Source organism: Chanodichthys erythropterus, chromosome 21 (assembly GCF_024489055.1).
Source record: "Chanodichthys erythropterus isolate Z2021 chromosome 21, ASM2448905v1, whole genome shotgun sequence".
Lineage (NCBI taxonomy): Eukaryota > Metazoa > Chordata > Actinopteri > Cypriniformes > Xenocyprididae > Chanodichthys > Chanodichthys erythropterus.
Genome location: NC_090241.1, coordinates 40,296,515 through 40,321,205, shown reverse-complemented (window position 1 = coordinate 40,321,205; position 24,691 = coordinate 40,296,515). Strand labels below are relative to the sequence as shown.

Below are 24,691 nucleotides of genomic sequence, written 5' to 3'. Positions count from 1 at the left end.
AGGCCCCCAAAAAGCCCCGGAAGACGTAAAAAAAAAAAAAAAAAAAAAATTAATAATAATCCTTAGAAGAACAAGAGGGCCCTGCGCGAATTTTCGCTTGGGCCCTAATAATCCTTAGAAGAACAAGAGGGCCCTGCGCGCTTAATTCGCTTGGGCCCTAATAATCCTTAGAAGAACAAGAGGGCCCTGCGCTAATTTTCGCTTGGGCCCTAAAAAAATAATAATCCTTAGAAGAACAAGAGGGCCTTGCGCGCTTAATTCGCTTGGGCCCTAATAATAATAATAATAATAATTATTCTTCTTATTATTATTATTATTATTATTATTATAATAAACTGAGCAATTCCAATAGGGTCCTCACACCATCGGTGCTCGGGCCCTAATAATAATAATAATAATAATAATAATAATAATAATAATAATAATAATAATAATAATAATAATAATAATAATATTAATAAACGGAGCAATTCCAATAGGGTCCTCACACCATCGGTGCTCGGGCCCTAAATACTGCACCTAATTCACTTCATCTGCGATAAAGAAAGCTTTTTTTCCTACTCCTCCCCTGACTGTAAGCAGCAAATCTCATCAATCACTAAGGCCATCACACCTAGGCCCCGTTTACACGTACATGATTATTTTGAAAAACTGAGACATTTCCCTTTGTTTATGCCCTTCGTTTACACGCAAACGAAGAATTCGCCTCTGAAAATGAAGTCCGGCCAGAGTGGAGATTTTGAAAATCTTTGTTTGCACGTTTGTATGTTAACTGTGACAAATGGGTGTTTAGGCAGCCAACTTCATAGTATGCGCCAGAGCTCACACCTACGTCAAAAGTACGACCTATGTTTACATGTGATCATGGAAGCGTTCAGAGTAGCAGTCGCATTTATGTTAGTGCAAACTCTTCTCGTGTGTTGTTCTGATTGGCTTATGTTGGCTTGATCTTCTCGTTACACCGCCACCTACAGGTTTGGCATGCTCTTGATGGCATATATACACGGGAACGTGTAAATGAACACTTTTCTGAAAACTGATGTGCACAATGTTATTTTTGAAACCGGAGAGGTTGAAATGTCCGTTTATGAAAATAGCTGCCCACGTGTAAACGTAGCCCTAAAGTTAAACACACCTAATGTGTTTCTGGACCATGTGGCAAGTTCAGAGATCTGCCTCTAGAGCATCTGAAAACTCTGGGATGTGTTTCTAGACCACCAGAAATCAGCTTTGTCAGATTATTGGAAGTATCGAGGAAGTATGAGAGTTTTTATTTATTTATTTCTTTTTTTATTTTATATAAATGGTGGCACTCGTCACTCACATTCGCTTCTTGTTTATGATTGGAGTATAGGGTTTTGACCTGATGCAGCTGTTCTTGGAATCTGATATTACTGCTGAACTTTGCTGAATTGGCATTGGTGTGTCATAAGAATTGGGAAAAAATAATGTAATATTGATATAGTCTCCAACCTATTTTTTATTTTTAATACTCTTTGTGCTAATAATTCAGATTATGAATTATTTAATAAAACCATTTCAGTAGTACACCATGACTCTGTCTCTCTACTTTCTACATTTTAGTCCTGCAAACGTACAGTGATATAATTGTATTTTTTCCATATATTATTTGTCCAGATTCTTTATAAAAATGGACGCTGAGCTGCTTCACTCCCCTGTGGTGGGTATGGCGGAGGAGGAGGAGGTGGACATGACTGACTGGAACCTTCCACTTGCCTTCATGAAGAAACGGCACACAGAGAAGATTGAGGGATCCAAAGCTTTAGCTCAGAGCTGGAGAATGAAAGACAGGGTGAGGGAGAATCTTTTAATGTTATCTTTAGTCGTTTGAGTGTAAGACCATTCAACTTGATTGAAAGTAGATAACAATCAATGTTCAGTGTTTATGTGTGCTGCTGCTGGTTTTTTGACTTGATTCAGTGTCATGTTCACACTGTCTAATATTGAATAGCAAACCTTGATGAAATCTAAAAGGGTTAGTAACCCAAAAATGAAATTTCTATCATTAATCACTAACCCTCATGTTGTTCCACACCCGTGAGACCTTGCGTTTAGTGACGGTGTACATTTGTTCTTTTGATGAAGTTGTCAGCTATTTTATGAGACCATTGTGAAAGTCTTCTGTGAAATAGGTTTTGTTCTGAAGTTGAAGCAGAATTCTCCTTTTACTGAAAAATTACAGAAAAACAAAACATAATGAAGTTGTTCCCGATCACAATACAAATTACATTCAAAACAGTTCAGTGAACACAATTTAAACAGTAAAGATTTTATTGTGCTAAAAAAAACGGCACAACTTAGGCCCAACTCTAGTAGGCTTTAGATTCTCTTTTTATAGCAGGCTGAATAAAACCTTTTAATGGGACATTATTAAAAGCTAAAATCAGGTGAGTTGCAAAAGTATACATATACAATATACATTCTGTTTAGTTTGTTTTGGAAGTTAAATCATGACTGGTGCATAACAGGGAAACAACATTGCTGTAAATGAGGCTGTAGTTGCATGAGACATCAAAACCTCTATAGTCCTCTTAGAAACTGACTGTAGGATAATGATTACTTGGACAGGCCTTTCAGTGGTGACATCTTGTAGATACAGCAACAGATTAGATGTGTAAGTCCAGTTTCATTCATGAGTTTAAGTCATATAAATGATGTCTGGCATCGAGGGAAATCAGGACAGTATACAGTACTGAATGTCTGCCTGAACCTAAAGATTGTGCATTAACATATAGTGTGATCAATATTGTTTAATAGCCAATGTCAAACATCGTGCAAAGACAGAATTTATCTAGCAGGGTCTGAATTTTGGCGAGGGAATTGCACACAGTTTTACTCTGATAGGATTTTATTTATTTATTTATTTATTTGCAGATATCAATTTAAAAGGGGTCATATGATTTTATCAATTTTTAATTTTTTTTTTTTTTTTTCACATAATGTATATTATTGCATCTCCTCTACTTTCAGTCTGTCTGGCACACGCTGATTTCTACAAAACCCCTCTCTGAAAAGCTCAGAGTGCTCTGATTTGCCAGAAGATCAGTGCTTTGTAATTGGTCAAACACCTCAATTGTGTGCTGGAAATGTAATGCCCCTTACAGTTATCAGGAGCTTTAGCTTCTATGGCTTTCAGCAATTGTAAGCACACAGTTATTAATGTCATCATTTTTACCTTATCAGTTCGAGCCCAAGTTGGATTCTGAAAACTTGGATGATAAAACCAATCGATCAAAACCAAATTTGCAAGCATGACTTGAGCAGGAATTTTACAGTTGTAAGTTGTCTTTGTCTATAGTTGGTGTTGTACTCTTTCAAGTTCAGGAAGCTCTCCTGTAATAAATGTGCTGTGCACATACAAACTTTTGGGTTGTACTGCTCAAAAACAGTTTTATAAATAAATCTTAACCTCTGATTCCAAATTTCACCCAGCCCTATTTGTTTGAACCGCGAGAGGCTAAGCTTATGCTACTCCTACATCCTACGTCATACATCGCCTCAGGGAGTTACTCATTTGGCACAAGTCAACTTGCACAGTATGCGTATGGTCGTCCACCATAAGCTAGTTATTGGAATTTATAAAGTTTTAAATATGAATATTTTTCTTACAAAAACACAACACTTCATGTCAAAAAGGCCTTTATTAACCCCTCTGGATCCTTTTTTAACAAAGAGACACACAAAACAAGCAGATTATATACTTAAATAGCAGTGTTTTTGCACTGTAATATTTACAGACACAAGCATATTGAGATTTATTTATTGTACAGCTCTACAGCTCATCTAGCCATCGAATTGTGCATTTTGTGTGACATCTGCTTTATACTGTAAAATACATTTTCATGACTGAATTTCTGGATTCTCTTTGCATCTAGGAAATTATATGGCCTTAAATTATAAACGGAGGGATAGTGTTTTCGAATATGGGTAAACATGTTTGATGTATTTCCTCCTTTTATGCATCCTAATTGTTTGCAAAATGTATATCCATCCGTGAGGACAACCCTGCATTTTTTCTTTTTCTTTTTCTTTTTCTTTTTGATATTCAGAGTATTCCCATACTGCAGATTTTAACTTATTTTTCAGCAGGGGATAGAGATTAGAGATTAGAAATCATAGTCTCTGTCTCTGACATTTTCTCCATTGCACGTGTGTGGGTGGAGCAAGTTGAGAGCATACGCTGTCATGTTAATGTGGTAAGCGTAGTACACAATAGAAGTGTTACAAATTATTATTATTATGCATAAGGTAAAGCTGAAGAGTGAATTAATACTACTAAACTGTATCCCGTTCTATATGAAACATCCTATATGAGATTAATCAGATATAGATGCACAACATGAACGTAACATTACAACTTGTATCTTGCGTAAAAGTACGCAAATGCAAGTGAACTCGAACTAAGTTACGTGCTAGCCAGAAATGGTTACTCCCATTGTGGATGCGCTCTTCCCATAACAACGTGTTGAAACACTGGCACCTAAAGCGCAAATTATTCACAACATTCTATAGTGCCCTCTTTATAATGTTATGTATATGGCAGATTTTCGCTGCACATCTTGCACTTAACTGTATTTTCATCCACTTTATCAAGTGAGTCCAGACATCCCTGCGCATTTTTGAAGCCATTATGAGAAATTATAAATAATATCATCAATGTTTTTAAAAAGGAAACATCTAAAAGTAATATGACAAATAACCCAATCATAGTCAATAATGTCGGGCATTGCATTTGAGCTAAAACTGAAGAGGGACTGAACACCATTAAACTGAAGCGCTTTGCTATCAGGCTAATAAACTCAACCAAACACAAACTATATGATATTAAAAAGATACAGGTACAACATAAAGTAATATTGCAGCTTACATCTGCACAAAAGGGCGCGATAGTGTAATTACAATAGTGTTCTCATTATAATGTATATATTACAGATTGCCGCTGCAAACCACCTAAAATGTCGCAATAGTCAGAAAAAAGTTTCAAGTTTAACCCTCTGGAGTCTGAGGCTGATTTGGGGCCTGGAGAAGTTTTGACATGCCCTGACATTTGTGCTTTTTTCAGTTGTTCATAAACATATTAATGGAAAAAGTGTCATTACACTGTATTCAGCACAAACTAGGCTACAATAATATGTGAGGAACATGTATGTACATGTTTGTGTTTTTGAAGAAATAACATTTATGCGTGGTTATTGAAAAAACAAAAAACTTAAGTCACTGAAATAAAGCCAAAAAAAGTATAGTAAATCTGGGTTTACAATACTTTAGGGTATTGGAGGTTGTAGACTAGCGTTTTTGCTTCAGAATTATGTAGAAATTATGCTGACTACTCTTTCATATAAAATGAAAATATTTTGATTTAGTTTTTGTAAGACACTTTTTGCCAAGAAACAGTATGCATGGAGGCGTGAATCACCACTGAATAATGGGCCATTCTCACCTGAGAAGACAAAAGAATCAAATAGTAATGAGCTGAAATGACTTGCATATTAATGAGGCCTTTCAGTCAGGTAGGCTGTGAAAAAAAACCTTCTGTGATGTCTCAAGCTCATCATAATATATGAAACATACAGAAAAATATTATTACAATATAAAGTAATGATTTAATATTATACTTTAAAATATAATGTATTTCTGTGATGCAAAGAGTCTGAATATAGGCTTTTAGTTTAAAAGCATGCACATTTGGAGAAATATTGGATTCTCATATGCTTATGTCAATTTTCTATACAGAGGAGTTATATTTATTTAATATTCATTGTCATTACTATGAGCGCTGGTGTTTTCAATTCATCCTTGAAGTCGGAGGGCACTCTGTGCATTTTAGTCCACAAATTCATCTAAAAGAAGAAGAGGCTATTCCATGAATGGAGTTTCCAATTCATACTGCAGCCGGAGGGCGCTAAAGAAACAAAAACTCATCTAAAATTCATCTATAGAAGAAAAGAAAACAGGAACTAACTGCATGTCTTCTAGAGCTCCCTAACCATGACTTTTACATCCAGATAAACACTTTTCAAGACAATAAATACACGATTGAGACGATGAATGCATGTATTGCCTCTGAATTTGCGTGTGAATAGCGCTGGCTCCGTGGGCGTGGCCGCATTAGCGGATAATGAGCTGAATCACAGTCTTCTGACATGGCTCTCTTTTCATACAGATTACATAAACACAGAAGATTTGTTTTCGATTTGACTTACATGATTTAAAACCTGACATCTTAACATTTTTTTAGACATAATTGTAATTTTTCTGTGATTAGTATTCACTAAGTTACAGTTAATTTTCCGAGAACTATCAGATTGGACTTCGTTCAGAGGTAGAGGAGAAATCATGCATCATGTTAGTTTTCTTTATTTTACAAAAAGCACAACATTGTGTTTTTACTCTGAGTGTATACAAATAAAATAGATATTCTATAGTTTCAATTGATATGTTACTTATGTCTCTATGACAAAAAATGACAGAGTATTTTAAGTCTGTTTTGCTGCAATGTGAAAAAAATCCTGCAAAACGCGCCGGCGTGTTTTCAGACCTCAGAGTGTTAATTCATTTCTAGAGCACATTTAAAAACAACAGTAGTTGACCAAAGTGCTGTACATGTAAAGGGTCATAAAACAAACAACAATAAAAGAATAAAGAATGCCAAAGAATAAAAATATGTTTTAGGACTAGTTTTAAAAGCAGACAGAGTTGGGGCCATCCTCACAGACAGTGGTAATGAATTCTGAGTTTAGGGGCAGCTACTGCAAAGGCACAATCTCCCCTGTGTTTCAGTCTTACTCTAGGGATCGTCAGCAGCATATGGTCAGCAGACCTCAGAGACCTTGATGGGACATGCAATTGTATAAGATCAGAGAGGTAAGTTGGGGCTATTTAAGAATGTATAAGCAAACATTAACCTGTTAACTGAAGCTTCTTTGTTGAAATTAGCTCGAATTTACTGTTAGATGTAATGTAATTACCTTGACAAACTATACATCATTAAAAGTATCTAAGACTCAGGCTTCAATTTTTAATCTGTTTTACTCGCAATATCGTATAGTAACTGTTATTTGTTAATATGCATCTAATCACAGCCTCTGTCTCAGACATTTCTTATGAATATGAAAAAAGGAGTCGTTACCTTTTCATTGAAATATGAGCGTCAGCCTCATCCATTGAAGAAAAAAACTCTTGTGAGATTGTCATGAAAAAAATCGACGAAATAACATCCCTCAGGGCTTTTAACTTAAAAGCATGCACATTTTTAGAAACATTGATGGATTCTCATACGTTTGTCAATTTTCTATATAGAGGAGTGATATTTATTCATTTTTTACCCAAAACGCACTGTTGTCCTTATTACGAGCGCTGGATACTCTGATCTACTGTGTTTTCAATTCATACTTGCAGCCGGAGGGTGCTCTCTGCACATTTAGTCCAAAAATGACACGCAGTGAAGGACAGGCATACCATGTGACATTCCAGGAACTAACACAGGCTGCTGGCTAACAGGTTAAAACCCTAAAATCAATCCTAAAATGGACCGGAAGACAATGTAGGGCAGCCAATATGGGGGAAATATGTTCCCATTTATGCGTTCATGTTAAAAAAAAGGTAACACTTTATAATAATGTTCAGTTGTAAGTCATTTATAAGTTATTAGTTGGTGATCTGATCATTTAGAAGACATGACTATACATTACATACATAAATGATTTATAAGTGGTATGCTAACGATTTACAAATGTGTTGTAAGTTATCTCAAAAAACATTAGTAAAACATAAAGTAAATCAAACAGATCATTAATAGATGTTTTTTTATTAGTTGATATATTGGTAATCACTTATAAATCACTGAAATATTTGTCAAAATTGTTTTCGTATCAATGTTTAGTAAACAATGGTTAATAATGATCAAATAATGTACAAACCATCAGTAAATATTCAGTATTTTATTTTTTGATGTATGCTAAAGCAGTATTTTTAAGAAAACTAATTTATTTGTTTTCAAAAACATTTATAAATGACTTACAGTCAAGGGATTCAAGTTTTTTTTATGTTAAATCCTTTCACTCATCAACACAGATTTGGGTTCTGTGGGAAGTGTGTGGATCTAGTAATAATGTAAACCTCGGAACCAGTTTAACCTTCCACTGAAGCTCACATTCAGGCACACAGTGTTTTAAGACTCCATGTGTGTCAAGAGAACACTGTCTGTACCCTCACAAGTCAACACTTGCATTGCAGTACACACTACAAAGTGTTCAACACCTGTTGATAAATGCATGCATAAATGCATTATGTGTAAATGCATGAATAAATAATTTACAAAGCTTTCTGCATCCCCTAATCTAAAGTGTAAACTATTCGTAGATCTTATACAGTGGTGGTCAGAATTATTGGCACCCTTGGTAAATATGATCAAAGATGACTATAAAAATAAATTTGCAATGTTTATCCTTTTGATCTTTAATTCATAAAATAAGCAAAAATCTAACCTTTCATTGAAGGAAAAAAATCACATTATGAAATAAATGTTTTTCTCCAAAATACATTGGCCACAATTATTGGCACCCTTTTATTGAGTACTTTTTGCAACCTCCTTTTGCCAAGATAACAGCTATGAGTCTTCACCTATAATGCTTGATGAGTTTGGAGAACACCTGACAAGAGAGCAGAGACCATTCCTTCATGCAGAATCTCTCTAGATCTTTCAGATTCTCAGCAGCTCAGATTCCCTTCAGTTCACTCCACTCATTTTCTTTAGGGTTCATGTTATGGGACTGGGATGGCCATGGCAGAAGCTTCATTTTGTGCTCAGTGACACATTTTTGTGTTGGTTTTGATGTTTGTTTTGGATCATTGTCCTGATGGAAGATCCAACCACGGCCCATTATTGGATTTCTAACAGAAGCGGTAATGTTTAGATTTTTTTTATCTGTTGGTATTTGATAGAATCCATGATACCATATATCTGAACAGGATGTTTAGGACCTCCAGCAGAAAAATAGGCCCACAACATTAAAGAACCAGCAGTATATATTTAACTGTGGGCATGGGGTACTTTTTATCCATGTGTGCACCAAATCCATCTGGTGGGTTTGCTGCCAAAAATCTTTTTTTTTTTTTAATTTCATCTGACCATACACAGTAAATTTTGCAGTGTTGAATGAACTCTATAAGAGTCAAATTTAACACTCGGCCTGAGTGTATTTGGTGCCACTCAGAATTGGTGATAAATTTGACGTTATCAGGCTCAAGAAACATATACGTATATGCACAAAAATACATCACATCTGTATGAAATGACAATACATCACTATATACAGTACAGAATCTGTTGAACCACCTAGCTAAGCAGCCTTGCTCTAACCTCAGCAATACAAGGACTTCCACTTTGTCAACATCTTTGTTGTACACTGTGGTCTGAATGAAAGTGTACATCTTGTGTAGAATAGTTTTATAAATGGTGCCAAAAACAAAGTGTGCCTTAAAATGTTAGTTCACCAAAAAATATATTCTCTCCTTAACTCACCCTCATGTTCTAAACCTGTAAGGCTTTTGTTCATTTTCAGAACACAAATTAAGATATTTTTGATGAAATCTGGGAGACTTCTGTCACTTCAATAACAGCCTACACAACTACCACTTTCAAAGCCCAGAAAGGCAGTAAAGACATCACCCATGTGACTCTGTTGATTTAACTTCAGTTTTATGAAGCAACACAATACCGGACTTAAGTACATGAGAGCACAATGACACATGAGTGATTTGTTGAAATAAAAGCAGTTGTTGTGTGAATAAAGTTGAGGTTAAACCAATAGAGTAACATGGTTTACTTTAATGTCTCATTACCACCTGTCGGGGCCTTTAATGTGCTAGTTGTGTAAACTGTTAACAGAGGGACAGAAAACTTTCAGATTTCATTCAAATATCTTCATTGTTGTTTTGAAGATGAACGAAGGTCTTACGGGTTTGGAACGGCATGAGGGAGAGTTAATGACATAATTTTCATTTTTGGGTGAATTAATCCCATTAAAAAATTCATCAAAAGGCATTAAAAAAGAAGACTGACTTGCATGGAATGACATGTTGATCAAGAATGAAGAACTGGTGAACTGAATTCTTGGTTTCAGCAGCCAGGTGGTAGGGCTGAGCACTTCCAGCGATGACTTGAAGATGCTCCTCAATGCTTGTTTCACTCTGAGAAAGCCAAGCAAATTGCAGATGACTAATGTTAAATAAAGAAAACTACAAGAAAATAATAATAAAAATAATAATAAATGAAAACAAACCTTCTAGAAGACAAGATATCCCTACTTGAGATGTAGACGCCTTTTCTGGCCTTGACAAGATGATCCTTTTCCTGATGAACAACAAAAGCATTTTAAGATCAACACTGCTTAAAGAATGCTATATTAAGTTAATCTTTAGTAACATTTAAAGGGACATTTAAATTTTCACCTTCATGTCGTTCCAAACCCATAAGACTTTTGTTCTTGTTTGGAACACAAATTATGATATTTTTGATGACAGAATGCTGTCAGATTTCCTTCCATAGACTGCCTTTCCAACTAACACTTGACACTTCAAAAAGTTCATAAAGACATCGGAAAACTAATCCATATGAATTTGGGGTTTAGATCAAATTGTCTGAAGAGACTTGATCGCTTATGATGAACAGATTTAATGTAGGTTTTTACTCACATGTAAACATTGATCAGAACATTGATAAAAACATTGATCAGCAAACATAAGCAGAAGCTCAACCAAACCTTAATAACACACAAAACCAAACCTCATCCGGAAGCTCAAATGCTGGTTACGCAGCACGTAACCAGCACGGTTCTTGTGCATTATTCAGTTTCGGTTGAGCTTCTGCTTATGTTCTCTGATCAATGTTTACATGCAAGAAAAAGCAAAAATTAAATCCGTTCATCATAACAAGCGACCGATTCTCATCAGACAATTTGATCTAAACCACTCAATTCATATGGATTAGTTTTACAATCTCTTTATGAACTTTTTAAAGCATCAAAGTGTCAGTTGCAAAAACTGTCTATGGAAAGAAATCGGACAGCATTTTGTCATCAAAAAGATCTTCATTTGTGATCTGAAGATCAACAAAAGTCTTAGAACGACATGAGGGTGAGTAATTAATGACAGACCTTTTCATTTTAGGTGAACTAACCCTTTAATGCAACTCCATGGCAATAAACTGCCGTGAAAGATGACACAATGAAATTCTCAGTTCATTTTGTACCTTCAAATGATACTGCTTGTTCGTTAGCAATGCCTCTCTGTATAGTTTTGATTCTCCATTGCAAGTAACTGGTGGCACATCTATCTATCTATCTATCTATCTATCTATCTATCTATCTATCTATCTATCTATCTATCTATCTATCTATCTATCTATCTATCTATCTATCTATCTATCTATCTATCTATCTATCTATCTATCTATCTATCTATCTATCTATCTATCTATCTATCATCTATCTATCTATCTAATCTAAAATCATGTAAAAATACTACTTAAAACAAGATTTATACATATTTTTCTAAATGTTTAATCATATAAAGATCAATGTTGGATTTTAAAATTGATTTATTAGTTTCAACAGTAATTTTTTTTTTCCCCCTCAAATGCATGTGATAACGTGTTGCCCACCTTTTTTAGCTTCATCATTGAGCCTCATTCGTGTACTTGAAAATCTTTCTTCAATAATGAGTGTGTCCTGTGATTCAGTGGAGTCAAAGACAGGGACTTGATTGCACTGGAGAAGCTTGTTAATTAAAAAAAAAAGTTCAGCAATATGTGCTATGCCATGCCAATAACAGTCACTGCTAACAAAGAGTGAATTTCAAAATGCATTACTTGTATCAACCGATGCTCTGCTGAAGTCAACTGATTGTTTATGTCTAATAACAATAATATAAATTAGTTGTTCGTGCTGCCGTGATCATTGCAGAAGGTTAAAGTGATGAGAAACAAAAAAGCAGTTATTTTTAAATGAGACTTTCCGCCTTCCCCATCGCCGCCTTCGTTGGCAGTGTTGGGCCATTTTAATGCTATCCCACAGCGACATCTAACTTACGTGACTTCAATAAAAATACAATGGTGGCATTTTGACAAATCGAATTTATAATTACCTTCATTGTACACATTTAATCTGTCGGGAGCTGAACAGTTTCAAATATATAGTTTATATAACATTCAAACGATTTACAAAACATTATATATTCTGACATGTTTATGTTCTGTATGTAGCGTCGCAAGACATGCTAAAATATTTCAATCCACAACAACATTTGGCTACATGCTACACGTTATGTTTACATTATAAAATGTTGAAAACACCAGCCACAGCCCTAACTTCAAGATTTCGACCATCCAAATACATAAAAATGTGTCAGCTTACCACCTATTGTGACGTTAGATAATTAAACGTTTAAAAAAAAAAAAAAAACACATTAAATGGATACACTCAACTACAGCTGAAAATCAAATTAAGTAAGATTACTGACATAATTTAAACTTTATCATTACCTCATTGTGACGAAAAAGCACATTTCTCCAACAGGCCTAGTGACTTGCAGCAAAGTTATTCAATATTTCCGAGTTTAAACCAAATTACCAGATCAAAAAACTTCAATTGCATTATTATTAGCACAATCGTTAACATTAAAAATTTAAACTTACGTTTTAATAAGTTAATAAAAAGAACTAACCTTTTAGTGCGAGGCACAAGAAGATGGCGACGAGAGAACTTCTGCTCAGGTCTTCGGAGTTGCCTTAAGGGGTGGAGCTTAACAGAATAAATTTAACAAGGCAGAATTCAACTCTGATTATTTTCACCAACACTAGGGGGTATTTTTTACTATTTGTTGTTAAATTAACTCCTTAAGAGTAATTAACACTAGATTAACACTGTTTTTATTAACACTGTTGATTTTACTGTGTAGAAGCCGGTCCTGAAGTTCCAGTCTTGTCTGACAACTGAATATGCTGGAAATTGTTTCTGGATGAGAGCAGAGGATTTTTCTTGAAACCCTTCCGAACAACTTGTGGGGATGTAGGTGCTGTTTGATAATTTTTTTAAGGCTTTCTAAGACTCAAGATTCAACTAATCTCCTTGGAGAGTCTTTGGCCACTCAAACTCTCCTCCTCACCATGCATTAGGACAATTTAGACACAGGTCCTCTTCCAGGCAGATTTGTAACATCTTTAGTTTATTGCAACTTCTTAATTATTGCCCTGGTAGTGGTAATGGGGATTTTCAATGTGTTAGCTTTTTTCTTACAGCCATTTTCTGATTTGTGAAGCTCAACAATCTTTTGCTGCACGTAATAACTATATTCTTTGGTTTTACTCATGGTGATGAATGATTATGGGAATTTGGCCGTGGTTTACACATATTTGTACTCCTGTGGAACAGGAAGTCATTGCTGGACAATTTCATGTTCATGATCACCCTGGTGTGCCAAAAAAATGTCTTGAAGATGAACGAAGGTCTTACGGGTTTGGAACGGCATGAGGGAGAGTTAATGACATAATTTTTGGGTGAATTAATCCCATTAAAAAATTCATCAAAAGGCATTAAAAAAGAAGACTGACTTGCATGGAATGACATGTTGATCAAGAATGAAGAACTGGTGAACTGAATTCTTGGTTTCAACAGCCAGGTGGTAGGGCTGAGCACTTCCAGCGATGTCTTGCGCTGTGTCGTGTTAGTGGATTCATTATGTCGGACTTGCCTCAGGTAACTCATAATCTGCAGTTGTTACTCATGACAAAAACATTGCATGCGGTGCCTGTGGAGTGTGGGAAGTTACTGGAGCGCGTACGTCTCACAAGGAGCGTAATTCCAGTGATTGACAAGCCAGAGGGCCAATCTGCGCATGTCTCTCACAAGGAATGTTATGGCAGTGATTGACAAGCTAGTTGGCCAATCGTTTATGCGATGATCACACAAACGATTGGCTGATGTTTTTAAGGCCTTACCTTGTGCACAGATGATGTATATTGATATTATTCCTTTCTGTGCACCTAATAAATAGTCTTTTATCAGTTAGTAAAGACAGTTTCAAGTAATATTGCAAAAATGTATAAAACAAAACATCCTCTATAGCACCTTTTAAAAATCATTTTAAAAAAGCAATTTTATAGTTAGTTTTTTTTCCTCCCTGCTATATTAGTTAATTTTATAAATCGCGTTCTGAGCTATTATAAGCATGAGTGACGCACCGTACGCGAATCATCGCAGGCGCGTTCAACAGCGCGCTCCAAAAGTGTGATAAGATTTGCGCGAACCGTTTCCATGATAAAATAGAAGGTTCTCAATAGAATTCAAATGGGTTTCATCTGAATTCTATTCAGAATGTAGTAAAACGTTATGGAGAAAGTCATCATGATCTAAAAACAGCCAGTAAATAGACTGATGAAAAGGGGAAAATATGATGATGATCCTGCAAGCTTTTTAAACTTCTCATGACCAGCTTTCCTAGAATTTATCATGTCACCAGAGGCGTAGAACGGTGTTGTATCTGTTAATATCTGTCCCCGTGCAGGACAGACTCAGAACTGTGTATCTGTTGTGTCTCAGCTTCGCAAGCCGGGACTCAGAACAATATCTGTTATGTCTTTCCCTGTTTGAAGGGCAGACTCAGAACAAGGAGTGTCTGTTGAAAGGGTACCTTTATCCCTTTCAGATGAGGAGGAGATTGCATTTTGGCATCAGAGGGGACACACAAAGTGTGGCCCACCCTTCTTTCTCCTGTGGAACTCATTTGCATAAAGCACAAAGTTGGAAGTCTTTACAGTGTCTTTAAAGTTTACCGATGCATTTCTCACTTTCCAAACCACCACCAGAATACCTTTGGCAATATTCTAAATAAATAGAGACTAAACATGTTGGAAAAAGATTGAACTGTCATTCAATTTTACATTAACAGCTGTATTTGTATCAGATGTTGCACTACAAATGGCTGTCACTGAGAATACTTATTTCGGTGAATAAGTATGAAATGGATGTGTAGTTTGCATCAGTTCTAAGGTTTTCAAACATAGTTTTGAATGGATCTTTGTGATCTCTCTTTGTTTCACCCATTTCTGCTAAGGTCCCAAGGAATTTTTATGGCAGTCTCTGGCCAACCTTAGGAAGTTGTGTCTAGATGGGTGAAGGGCAGTAACTGCCTGTAGACCAATGAGAAGCCTTGTCCTTCCCAGGCTTGGTACAAGAGTAGGGATGCTCACATTGACCGTTTAACCGTTAACCGAAAGTAAGAATTTTAACCGATTAATACTATCAGTTAAACGTTTTTTTTTGTTTGTTTTTTTTGCTGCATGGTTAAAGAAAAATATCCTATATATACATATATGCTTATTTGTTAACTCGCGGGGCGTTTCACATGTGCCAGACATATTTCGCTAAGCAACAAGCAAAATGAAGCGAGCGAAAATAAGTACTGACCATTTCGATAGAAAGGGTCAGGCGCGCCGTTGGGGGCAGGGGGTTCAGGACCCCCGCAGTTTTGAAAAGACAGAAATCGACCCCCGCATTTTTGATAAGGGCTGCTTCAATCAGTCACAATATATCATCTTTTAGCTTGGGATATCTTCTTTCAAATGAGACCATTTTCACGTTTCTGTGAGCTTTCGTTCATAAATGATCAACTGTTTTGTCGCAGATGTGAAAAAGAGGAAATGCGTTCTCGAACGGAGAAACACACGATCTCCAAGCAATCGATCACAGCGTGCTAACGTTTTAGGACAGGTCGATGGTATATAAATCGTGGCCGAACGTTAGCGTTTGTCAATCAAGCAAAACCTTCCATTCAGAAAACGAGAAATTTGACACTTTAACGTAAGAGGCTGATCTCTCAGATTGACGCGCGAGCTGGCTTGACTGAAGGATTTGTAGTTTATGGACTGTTTTGAGTTAAAAGCATTGATGACATCTATAAAAGAGATATCTAAAAGCGAAACGAAAATTATTGCCTCGACCGGTGACACAGTGGGGAGGACGCACGAGAGGAGACCTGCGTGTTTAATTGGTATGTGTATAGCTACTGTAATACTGCATTTACAAAGCTTATCAGTGGCATGCACTTTGATCACGAAAGTGAAAGTGCCTTTTGCGGTCGCATCGCGGTGCCCCCGCGTTCCCATTTCTCTCGATGTGAACCGTGAGCTCCAGTCCATTACAATTTAGGGCCATGGTATACTTCATTTCCCGCATTCCGCTCAGTCTCGTGCGCGAGCCTTTCAAAGAAACTCCTTTGCCCATGAGCGCGGAAAGACGCGTTCGGTATGCACATGTGCACCGTCCGTGGTCATAATAACAATCCTTGAGGTAGGCCTGCTATTTTTATTTGACAGAAAAAATGTCTAAAATACCGGTTGTTCAAAGCTTCAATGGATTCACTGTGTTTTTGTTTTGTCATCTTAATTTGTTAAACATTTAGGCCCCTAAGTGAAAAATATTTAGTGTAGGCCTATTTATTTTATGCCTTTTATTTAAATTATTTTTTTTCTGTTGTCAGAAACGCTGCAGGTGCGTGACAATTTGATAATGTGAATCCAGGTTATGTTGTTTATCTGTTCTATGCTGCTGTTTGCATGTTAAAATAAACCCGTGGAAGACACAGACACTCGTCAATTGTATTTTTTATTTAATGTCATAACCTATATATGTCATATTATCATCATATAGGCTATACAATATTATAATCTCATCAGTTAATGGTTAATAATCGGATAACGAGCGTCGGTTGTCGGTCGAGAAATTTAACCGAAATGAGCATCCCTATACAAGAGGTCTTCTTCTTACCCTCTAAGAGAGGTCTGAATCTTTATCTGATGGCATTGGACAGTTTGTTTGTGTTAGGCCAGCAAGATCCAATCAAAATGTAGCAAACCTTTGTCCACTGTTAAAGAGAGAGAGAGGGGAATTCACTACAATAGGCTGTTACTTTATTAGGGCCCAAGCGAATAAGCGCACAGGGCCCTCTTGTTCTTCTAAGGATTATTAGGGCCCGAGCACCGATGGTGTGAGGACCCTATTGGAATTGCTTCGTTTATTATTAGGGCCCGAGCACCGATGGTGTGAGGACCCTATTGGAATTGCTCAGCCAATTATTCTTCTTCTCCAAAATGAATCGCATTTTTGAGGGCCTAAACGTTCTCAAAAACTCAAACTCTGCACACGCGTCAGAAGTGGTGAATTTACATCTGATATGGGTTTCAGAATTAGATGTGGCAAAATGAATCGATTGCGCCACCTACAAAATTTCAATTAAGCGCCCTTCATGCTACGTTTCACGTACAGTTATGAAATTCGGTAGACAGATGTAACAGCCCAATACCTACAAAAAAGCCCCTGGGTGCAAAGTTTGTAAACCCAACAGGAAGTGAGATATTTTTAATTTTCTCTACAAAATTTTGGCAGTTTTTGCCATTTCCACATGTTGTACTTTAACGAACTCCTCCTAGAGCTTTAATCAGATCAACATCATATTTGGTCAGTCTAATCTAAAGGCCTTTGAGACGTTAAATTGCGAAGATCTAGAGTTTTCACTGAAGGGCGTGTCTGTGGCGGCCTGACAAAGTTCGATGTTTCGCCATGAAACAGGAAGTTGTTGTAACTCAGGCATACAATGTCTGATCTGCCCCAAACTTCACATGTTTTATTAGAGTCCTGACCTGAAGACATCTTCATGACAATATTCAGTTACAGTCATAGCGCCACCTGGGGGCAACAGGAAATGACATGTTTTACACTGTGATTAACTCCTCATAGAGATTAAACCAGATCAACATCATATATGGCCAGTCTAATCTTAAGGCCTTTGAGATGTTAAATCGCAAAGATCTTGAGTTTTCGTTGAAGGGCGTGTCCGTGGTGACCGACAAAGTCTTGATGTTTCACCATGTAAGGTGAATCACTTTTTTGAGGGCCAAAACATACTCGAAAACTCATGAAACTTTGCAGATGCGTCAGAAGTGGTGAAAATTTACGTCTGATATGGGTTTCAGAATTAAGTTTGGCAAAATGGCTCGATAGCGCCACCTAAAAAATTTCAACGAAGTACCCCTGACACTACGTTTCACGTACAGGTATGAAATTTGGTACACACATCTAACAGCCCAATACCTACAAAAAAGCCTCTTGGAGTAAAATCTGAAAACCAACAGGAAGTCAGATATTTTGAATTTTCTTTGCAAAATTTGTGCAGTTTTTGCCATTTCCAGACGTTGTACTTTAATTAACTCCTCCTAGAGCTTTAATCAGATCAACATCATATTTGGTCAGTCTAATCTAAAGGCCTTTGAGACGTTAAATTGCGAAGATCTTGAGTTTTCGCTGAAGGGTGTGGCCGTAGCGGCCTGACAAAGTTTGATGTTTTGCCATGAAACAGGACATTGTTGTAACTCAGGCATACGATGTTGGATCTGCCCCAAACTTCACAAGTTTTATTAGAGTCCTGACCTGAAGATATCTATATGCCAATGTTCAGTTGCAGTCATAGCGCCACCTGCCAGCAACAGGAAATGACATGTTTTACACTGTGATTAACTCCTCAAAGACATTTAATAATAACAACATCATATATGGTCAGTCTAATCTTAAGGCCTTAGCGACATTTAATTGCAAAGGTCTTGAGTTTTCGTTGAAGGGCGTGTCCGTGGCAGCCTGACAAATTCTGATGTTTTGCCATGGATGAAGCTGTTGTAACTCAAGCATACAATGTCCGATCTGCTCCAAACTTCACATGTGTGATGAGAGTCCTGGCCTAAAGACATCTATATGCCAATATTCAGTTAGTCATAGCGCCACCTGCTGGCAACAGGAAATGGTATGTTTTACACTTTAGTTCACTCTCAGAAAAACATTTTAATATGCCATGATGTACCAAATATACTAGAAATATGTTAAATCATTAACATATCATAAACACTTCGCTAAGTGCTAATGTAGCTATGCGATTAAAGCCAACAAACAGGAAGTTCTAGTAACTCAGGCATACAATGTCCGATCTGCTCCAAACTTCACATGTTTGATAATAGTCCTGGCCTGAGGACATCTACATGGCAATATTCGGTTACGGTCAAAGCGCCACCTGTTGGCAGCAGGAAGTGTGGCACTTTGAAATGACTTGGCTATATTTCTCCTGTATTTACTCGCTTGCATCCATGTCGCCCACTGTTCACTGTTTTCCTGAGGCCAACAGGTGGCGGTGAGCCCGGGTGCGAGGGTCCTTTCATCGCTGCTTGCAGCTTTAATTATTATTATTATTATTTTCTAAGTTTTTGGGGTTTTTGGGGCCCTTAACATGCTCAAAAACTCTTGAAATTTTGCACACGGGTCAGAACCCGCGGCCATGACAGCCGTAGAAAAGCTGGTACCCGGGCGTGGCAGAGGGGCTAGACAGCGACCCCCTTGAATTGGGTCAGAAAACGTGGTCCATATATCAAACATGCTTGCACATACAAGTATAAAACTCGGTACACATATAGACTTTATCGGGCCAAACAACTTTCGTACTCTAAGTTATACGTCACCTCAACAAGAAGTCAGCTATTATGGGTTGTTTGAAAAACGCATGCTCTGGAATTTGATATACTCCTCCTAGGCGATTAATCCAATCACCACCAAACTCGGTCAGCATGAAGTCAAGACACTGATGATTAAAAATTGCCAGCGGATTTTTGATATCTCGAACGGTTTGGCTGTGGCGAGGCAACAAATTTATGGCGAGAAAAGGGAAACAGGAAATGTGTTATAACTTCTGCATACATAGATTGATCTTTATGAAACTTCACGTGTATGTTGGTTGTAATAGTCAGATCACATGGATGTGACTATTGTGAGTCAAAGTTATACTGCAACCAACTGGCAGCAAGAAGCGTGTCACTTTCAAAATGCTTTGAGATCACCATTTTATTTTTATCCAATTTGCTTCAAACTTCACCACAATAATGTCAAAACATGGCAGATGTAGACCTTTGAAAAGAATTGTGATATCTCAAACATAGTTGCCTTGGCAACACGTCAAACTTTTATAATATTCTTGGGCGTTTTTGAAGCCGTTAACATGCTTCAAATTGAATGAAGCTCGACACACATATCATTATTGTCATACAGTAGATATGGACAAAGCCTTAGAAACGGGCGGGGAGCAGGGGCTCTGCAGCGCCACCTTTTGACAAAAGTGGGGGGTTTAGTTTAACCTACAGTCACCAAACTCGGTACACTTATTGTTCTCATTAAACTGGACAACTTTCTCATTTACAGTCATTAGCTCTGACCAACAGGAAGTCAGATATTTTGGTTTAAATGTGGATTTTTCAAACATTCTTACGCACACACATAAGCTCTCTTAGACGTAGGGTCTCAGTCCCCCTACCCCCCTCCCTCTGTGTGTGTGTGTGTGAGTGAAAGTGAGAGACAGAGAGACAGAGAGAGTTTTACAGCCTCAGATCAGTTATTTAACCCTTTTATTGCAGACTCACTGTGCTTAAGAGTTTATTCCAGACTCACTGTGCTTAAGAGTTTATTTGCAACCCTTATTCAAACACATCTGAAGCAGCTAATCAGGCCAGTTCATCTGTAGGCCACTGACAACATATTATTACATTATTAGTTTGATAATTAGGGTTAATTCAAATATAAAAACACACTGCAAAAGCATGCTTTTGGTGCATAAGATTGGGGCACAAACAACAGCTCAGGGAGGTCAAAAACATGAAGTGTGAGGATTATTGACTAGCCTTATTCCTGACTAGCCTACTGCGTTCCAAATTACGGGTTCCACTTCCGGTTTGGTGAACTTCCATTCAAAAAAACCTGAAACTTACCATTTCAAATCATATGGTTGCCCTACAATTAAAGCTTATCTGTCAGCTTGACTGAATCAGCTGTCAATTTCTTTCATGTTTTATTTTCAGACATCATGAGAATGACATAACACTTGGCATTGTAATATGATACAACAAAAATATCTATGGCAAGAGCTCTTTTCAGCAGCTGCTTTCCATCCTCCAGAATATTTTATTTTGTCTCTTTGCATACTGCTGTAATAGTATGAAAAAGGACAGCATATACTGTACATTTGTGGTCTGTTCTTTCTATATAATTTACAATACATCCCATTAATAATTCACTGGAATGCACAAAGAATCTCCTCAAAGCCTCACGTCTCTTTCCAGGTTTGTTTCACAGGTATCACACAATGCTGAAGTTCATGACCTTTTGTATTACATAATGCAATGTATTACATAATGCATATATATTACTATAGAATAGTGATATCACAAACACTGTTGCCATGGCAACGCATCAAACTTTAATATTAGTTTTGGAAGCTTTTGAGACTCTTAACATGCTTCAAATTGCATGAAACTCAATGCACACATCAGAGATATCAACCAGCAGACATGGGCAAAACCGTAGAAACGGGCGGGGAGCAGTGCCTCTATAGCGCCACCTTTTGACATAAGTGGGGGGGGTTCGTTTAACCTACAGTCACCAAACTCGGTACACATATTGTTCTCATTAAGCCGGATATTTTTTTAATTTACAGTCATTAGCTCCGACCAACAGGAAGTCTGCTATTTTGGTTTGAATGTGGATTTTTTGACTAAACAGGCTCTGAATTTTAAACTACTACTTCTAGGGAGTTTATTCCATTCAGAACTTTTTTTACATGTTGCTAAGACATTGAAAATGTTAAATTGAAAACGGATAATGGATATCTCGAACCGTCTAGCCATGGTAATAGATTGAAGTAATGTAAAAAAGGTAAACGGAATGACTCATATTCTCTATTAAAAAAACACTATACAAAATTAATTTATATATAGAATAATATAGATGTTTGAAATAAACACATTTTATTAATTTTCTTCCAATTCAAAAAGCATGTGTAATTAAAAATAGGCAGATTAATCAATTTTTCAGTCAAATATAATTAATGCCATACAGAGAGTAACAACTAGAGGGCAGCATATACCTATTTTTAAAACAGGGTTGGATAAGTCAAACATATATAATCATTTTGATATATATATATAGAACAAATAATTTGTTTTAATTATACTGTTTGTGCAGGTATATTTAAAAAATTATCAAAGACTACTTTGTCATAATTAAGATTTTTTTTGTTTTGTTTGTTTGTTTAAAATGATCTTCTCAGTCTTTCTCAGTCTCTCTCCCTCTCTCTCTCTCTGTCCTCCCCCATATTACCTCAGGCTCATTCGTGTGTGTGTGGGTGTGTGTGGGGGGGGGTGTCTGTGTGTGGGTCTATGTCTGTCACACTGTCTATATATATCTTTTTCTCTCTCTGTGTATGCATATGTGTGGTTTACAGTCTTATTTTTTTCTAAATATTGAATTATTAATTTTTAACAATTACAATGAGAATTTTTAATTATTTATTTACTGATATAATTCAAATTTATTAAAAAAACCTGTTTCAGTAAAATTTCACATGATTATGAAAGTGGCTGTTTAAAATAAACTTGCATAAGTGAGCAGAAAATTCAAGATATGAACCTTATTAATACCTGAGACTGACATCAAAATTGTCTTTGCAGGTTCTGTGATTTGGCTCTATTTATTATTTATTATTTTTCCATTTTATTTTTTATCTTATACCACACATATTAAAATTAAATGAATGCATGCTTTTGGTGCATAAGATTGGTGCACAAACAACAGCTCATGGAGGTCAAAAAACACATGAATAGAAGAGTGAGGATTATACAACATCAGCAATCACAGACATTCACATTATGGCTGGATTAGTTATTTCAGAGCATTGTGGAGTTTGCACAAATAACAGTATATAATTTGGTCTACAATTTTTATAGGGGTTGTCTGAAGCCAACTTCAGACTGCATGATTTTCAAACTAGTCTGGTCACTGTCCTTTTCACACTGCATTACTTTCGCTTTCAATTCAGTCGCTGTTGTGTTCAAAATGCATGATGGATCGGCGACAGAAGGTTTCACACTGCATGAATTTAGAATAGGAAGAATCGCTGACACATCTGTCTGGCACTCAAACTACGTTTCACAACCAAACACACGGGAGATGTGACAAGGAAAGTCTCAAGTGAGACTGGGTTTATTATTAAAAACGGTAACCCGCAAGAAGCTTGCAATACGAATGGCCTGTGTGCTGATTTGCAGCGAAAACAAGAAAAATAAAAGAAGAATATGGAGGAGGAAATGGTTGGAGAGACTGTGACAGAGCACTCGCATAACAGAGCACTGATTTGCTTGTGATTTCGGGCTTTTGCTTGCGATTTCACAAAACCTGTCTGCGAGCTAAAATCGGGGCTAAAATCATGCAGCCTGAACTCGCAATGAGAAAAAACCCAGACATTTCAGATTATGATGATATTCTGCACTCATTTGAAATAGACTTATAACATTCTGTGACATGAAAGTCATCTCAATTTAAACGATCTCATGCATGTGGCTTTTGTGGTTTGTCATCATAGGAGCATCAGCCGCTGCAGTAAATGTGGTTTGAAATTGATATAGTCCTTTTATGTTTAATTGTTTTAAATGCACATTGCCCGCCGTGCACAGCTGACCTGAAGCAACCAGGGTGGCGGTGCCACCGGGCTTTGGCCCGTCATCGCTGCTTGCAGCTATATTATTTTTTTTCTACGTTTTTGGGGGTTTTGGGGCCCTTAACATGCTCAAAAACTCTTGAAATTTTGCACACAGATCAGAACCCGCGGCCATGACAGCCGTAGAAAAGCTGGTACCTGGGCGTGGCAGAGGGGCTTGACAGAGCCCGGGGTGGCGGTGCCACCGGCCACCGGTGCCACCGGGTTTGGGCCCGCCATCGCTGCTCGCAGCTTTCTTCTTCTTCTTCTTCTTTTTCATCTTCATCATCTTCTTCTTCTTCTTCTTCTTCATCTTCATCAAAGTGAATTTCATTTTAGAGGGCCTAAACGTGCTCAAACTCACGAAACTTTGCACACGCGTGGTGAAAATGTACGTCTGTTATGGGTTTTGGAATTGGGCGTGGCAAAATGGCTCAATAGCGCCATCTAACGTACAGCCCCTCTCGCTACATTTCACTAGGGTTTCGAAATTTGGTACATTTATAAGCCCAAGACCTACAAAAAAGTCTCTCGGAGCGAAATCCGAAACCGAACAGGAAGTCAGATATTTTGAGTTAATTCACCGTTTTTTGCATTTTCCAGACGTTGTACTTTAACGAACTCCTCCTAGAGCTTTTATCAGATCAATGTCATATTTGGTCAGTCTAATCTAAAGGCCTTTGTGACATTAAATTGCGAAGATCTAGAGTTTTCGCTAAAGGGCGTGTCCGTGGCGCCCTGACAAAGTTTGATGTTTTTGCCATGAAACAGGAAATTGTTGTTATTCAGTCAAACAATGTCCGATCTGCCCCAAACTTCACATGTTTTATTAGAGTCCTGGCCTGAAGACCTCTCCATAACAATATTCGGTTACAGTCATAGCGCCACCTGTAGGCAACAGGAAATGACATGTTTTACACTGTGATTAACTCCTCATAGAGATTTAACCAGATCAACATCATATGTTGTCAGTATAATGTTAAGACCTTAGTGATGATAAATATCAAAGATCTTGAGTTTTCGTTGAAGGGCGTGTCCGTGGCGGACTGACAAAGTC

General features: G+C 37.1%; 1 protein-coding gene across 8 annotated transcripts in view; it reads left to right on the top strand.

Annotated features, from left to right (window-relative positions):
• The window catches only part of rptor (regulatory associated protein of MTOR, complex 1), a 431,784-nt gene that overhangs the window by 36,296 nt on the left and 370,797 nt on the right, over positions 1-24,691 (top strand). For all 8 annotated transcript variants that reach the window (XR_010893517.1, XR_010893518.1, XR_010893516.1 and 5 more), the window contains exon 2: positions 1,639-1,813. Coding sequence is in view for 5 of the 8 variants with exons in the window: in XM_067374808.1 (XP_067230909.1) it covers positions 1,652-1,813 (162 nt within the window). In the remaining 3 variants the exon portion in view is untranslated. The remainder of the gene's footprint in view (positions 1-1,638; positions 1,814-24,691) is intronic.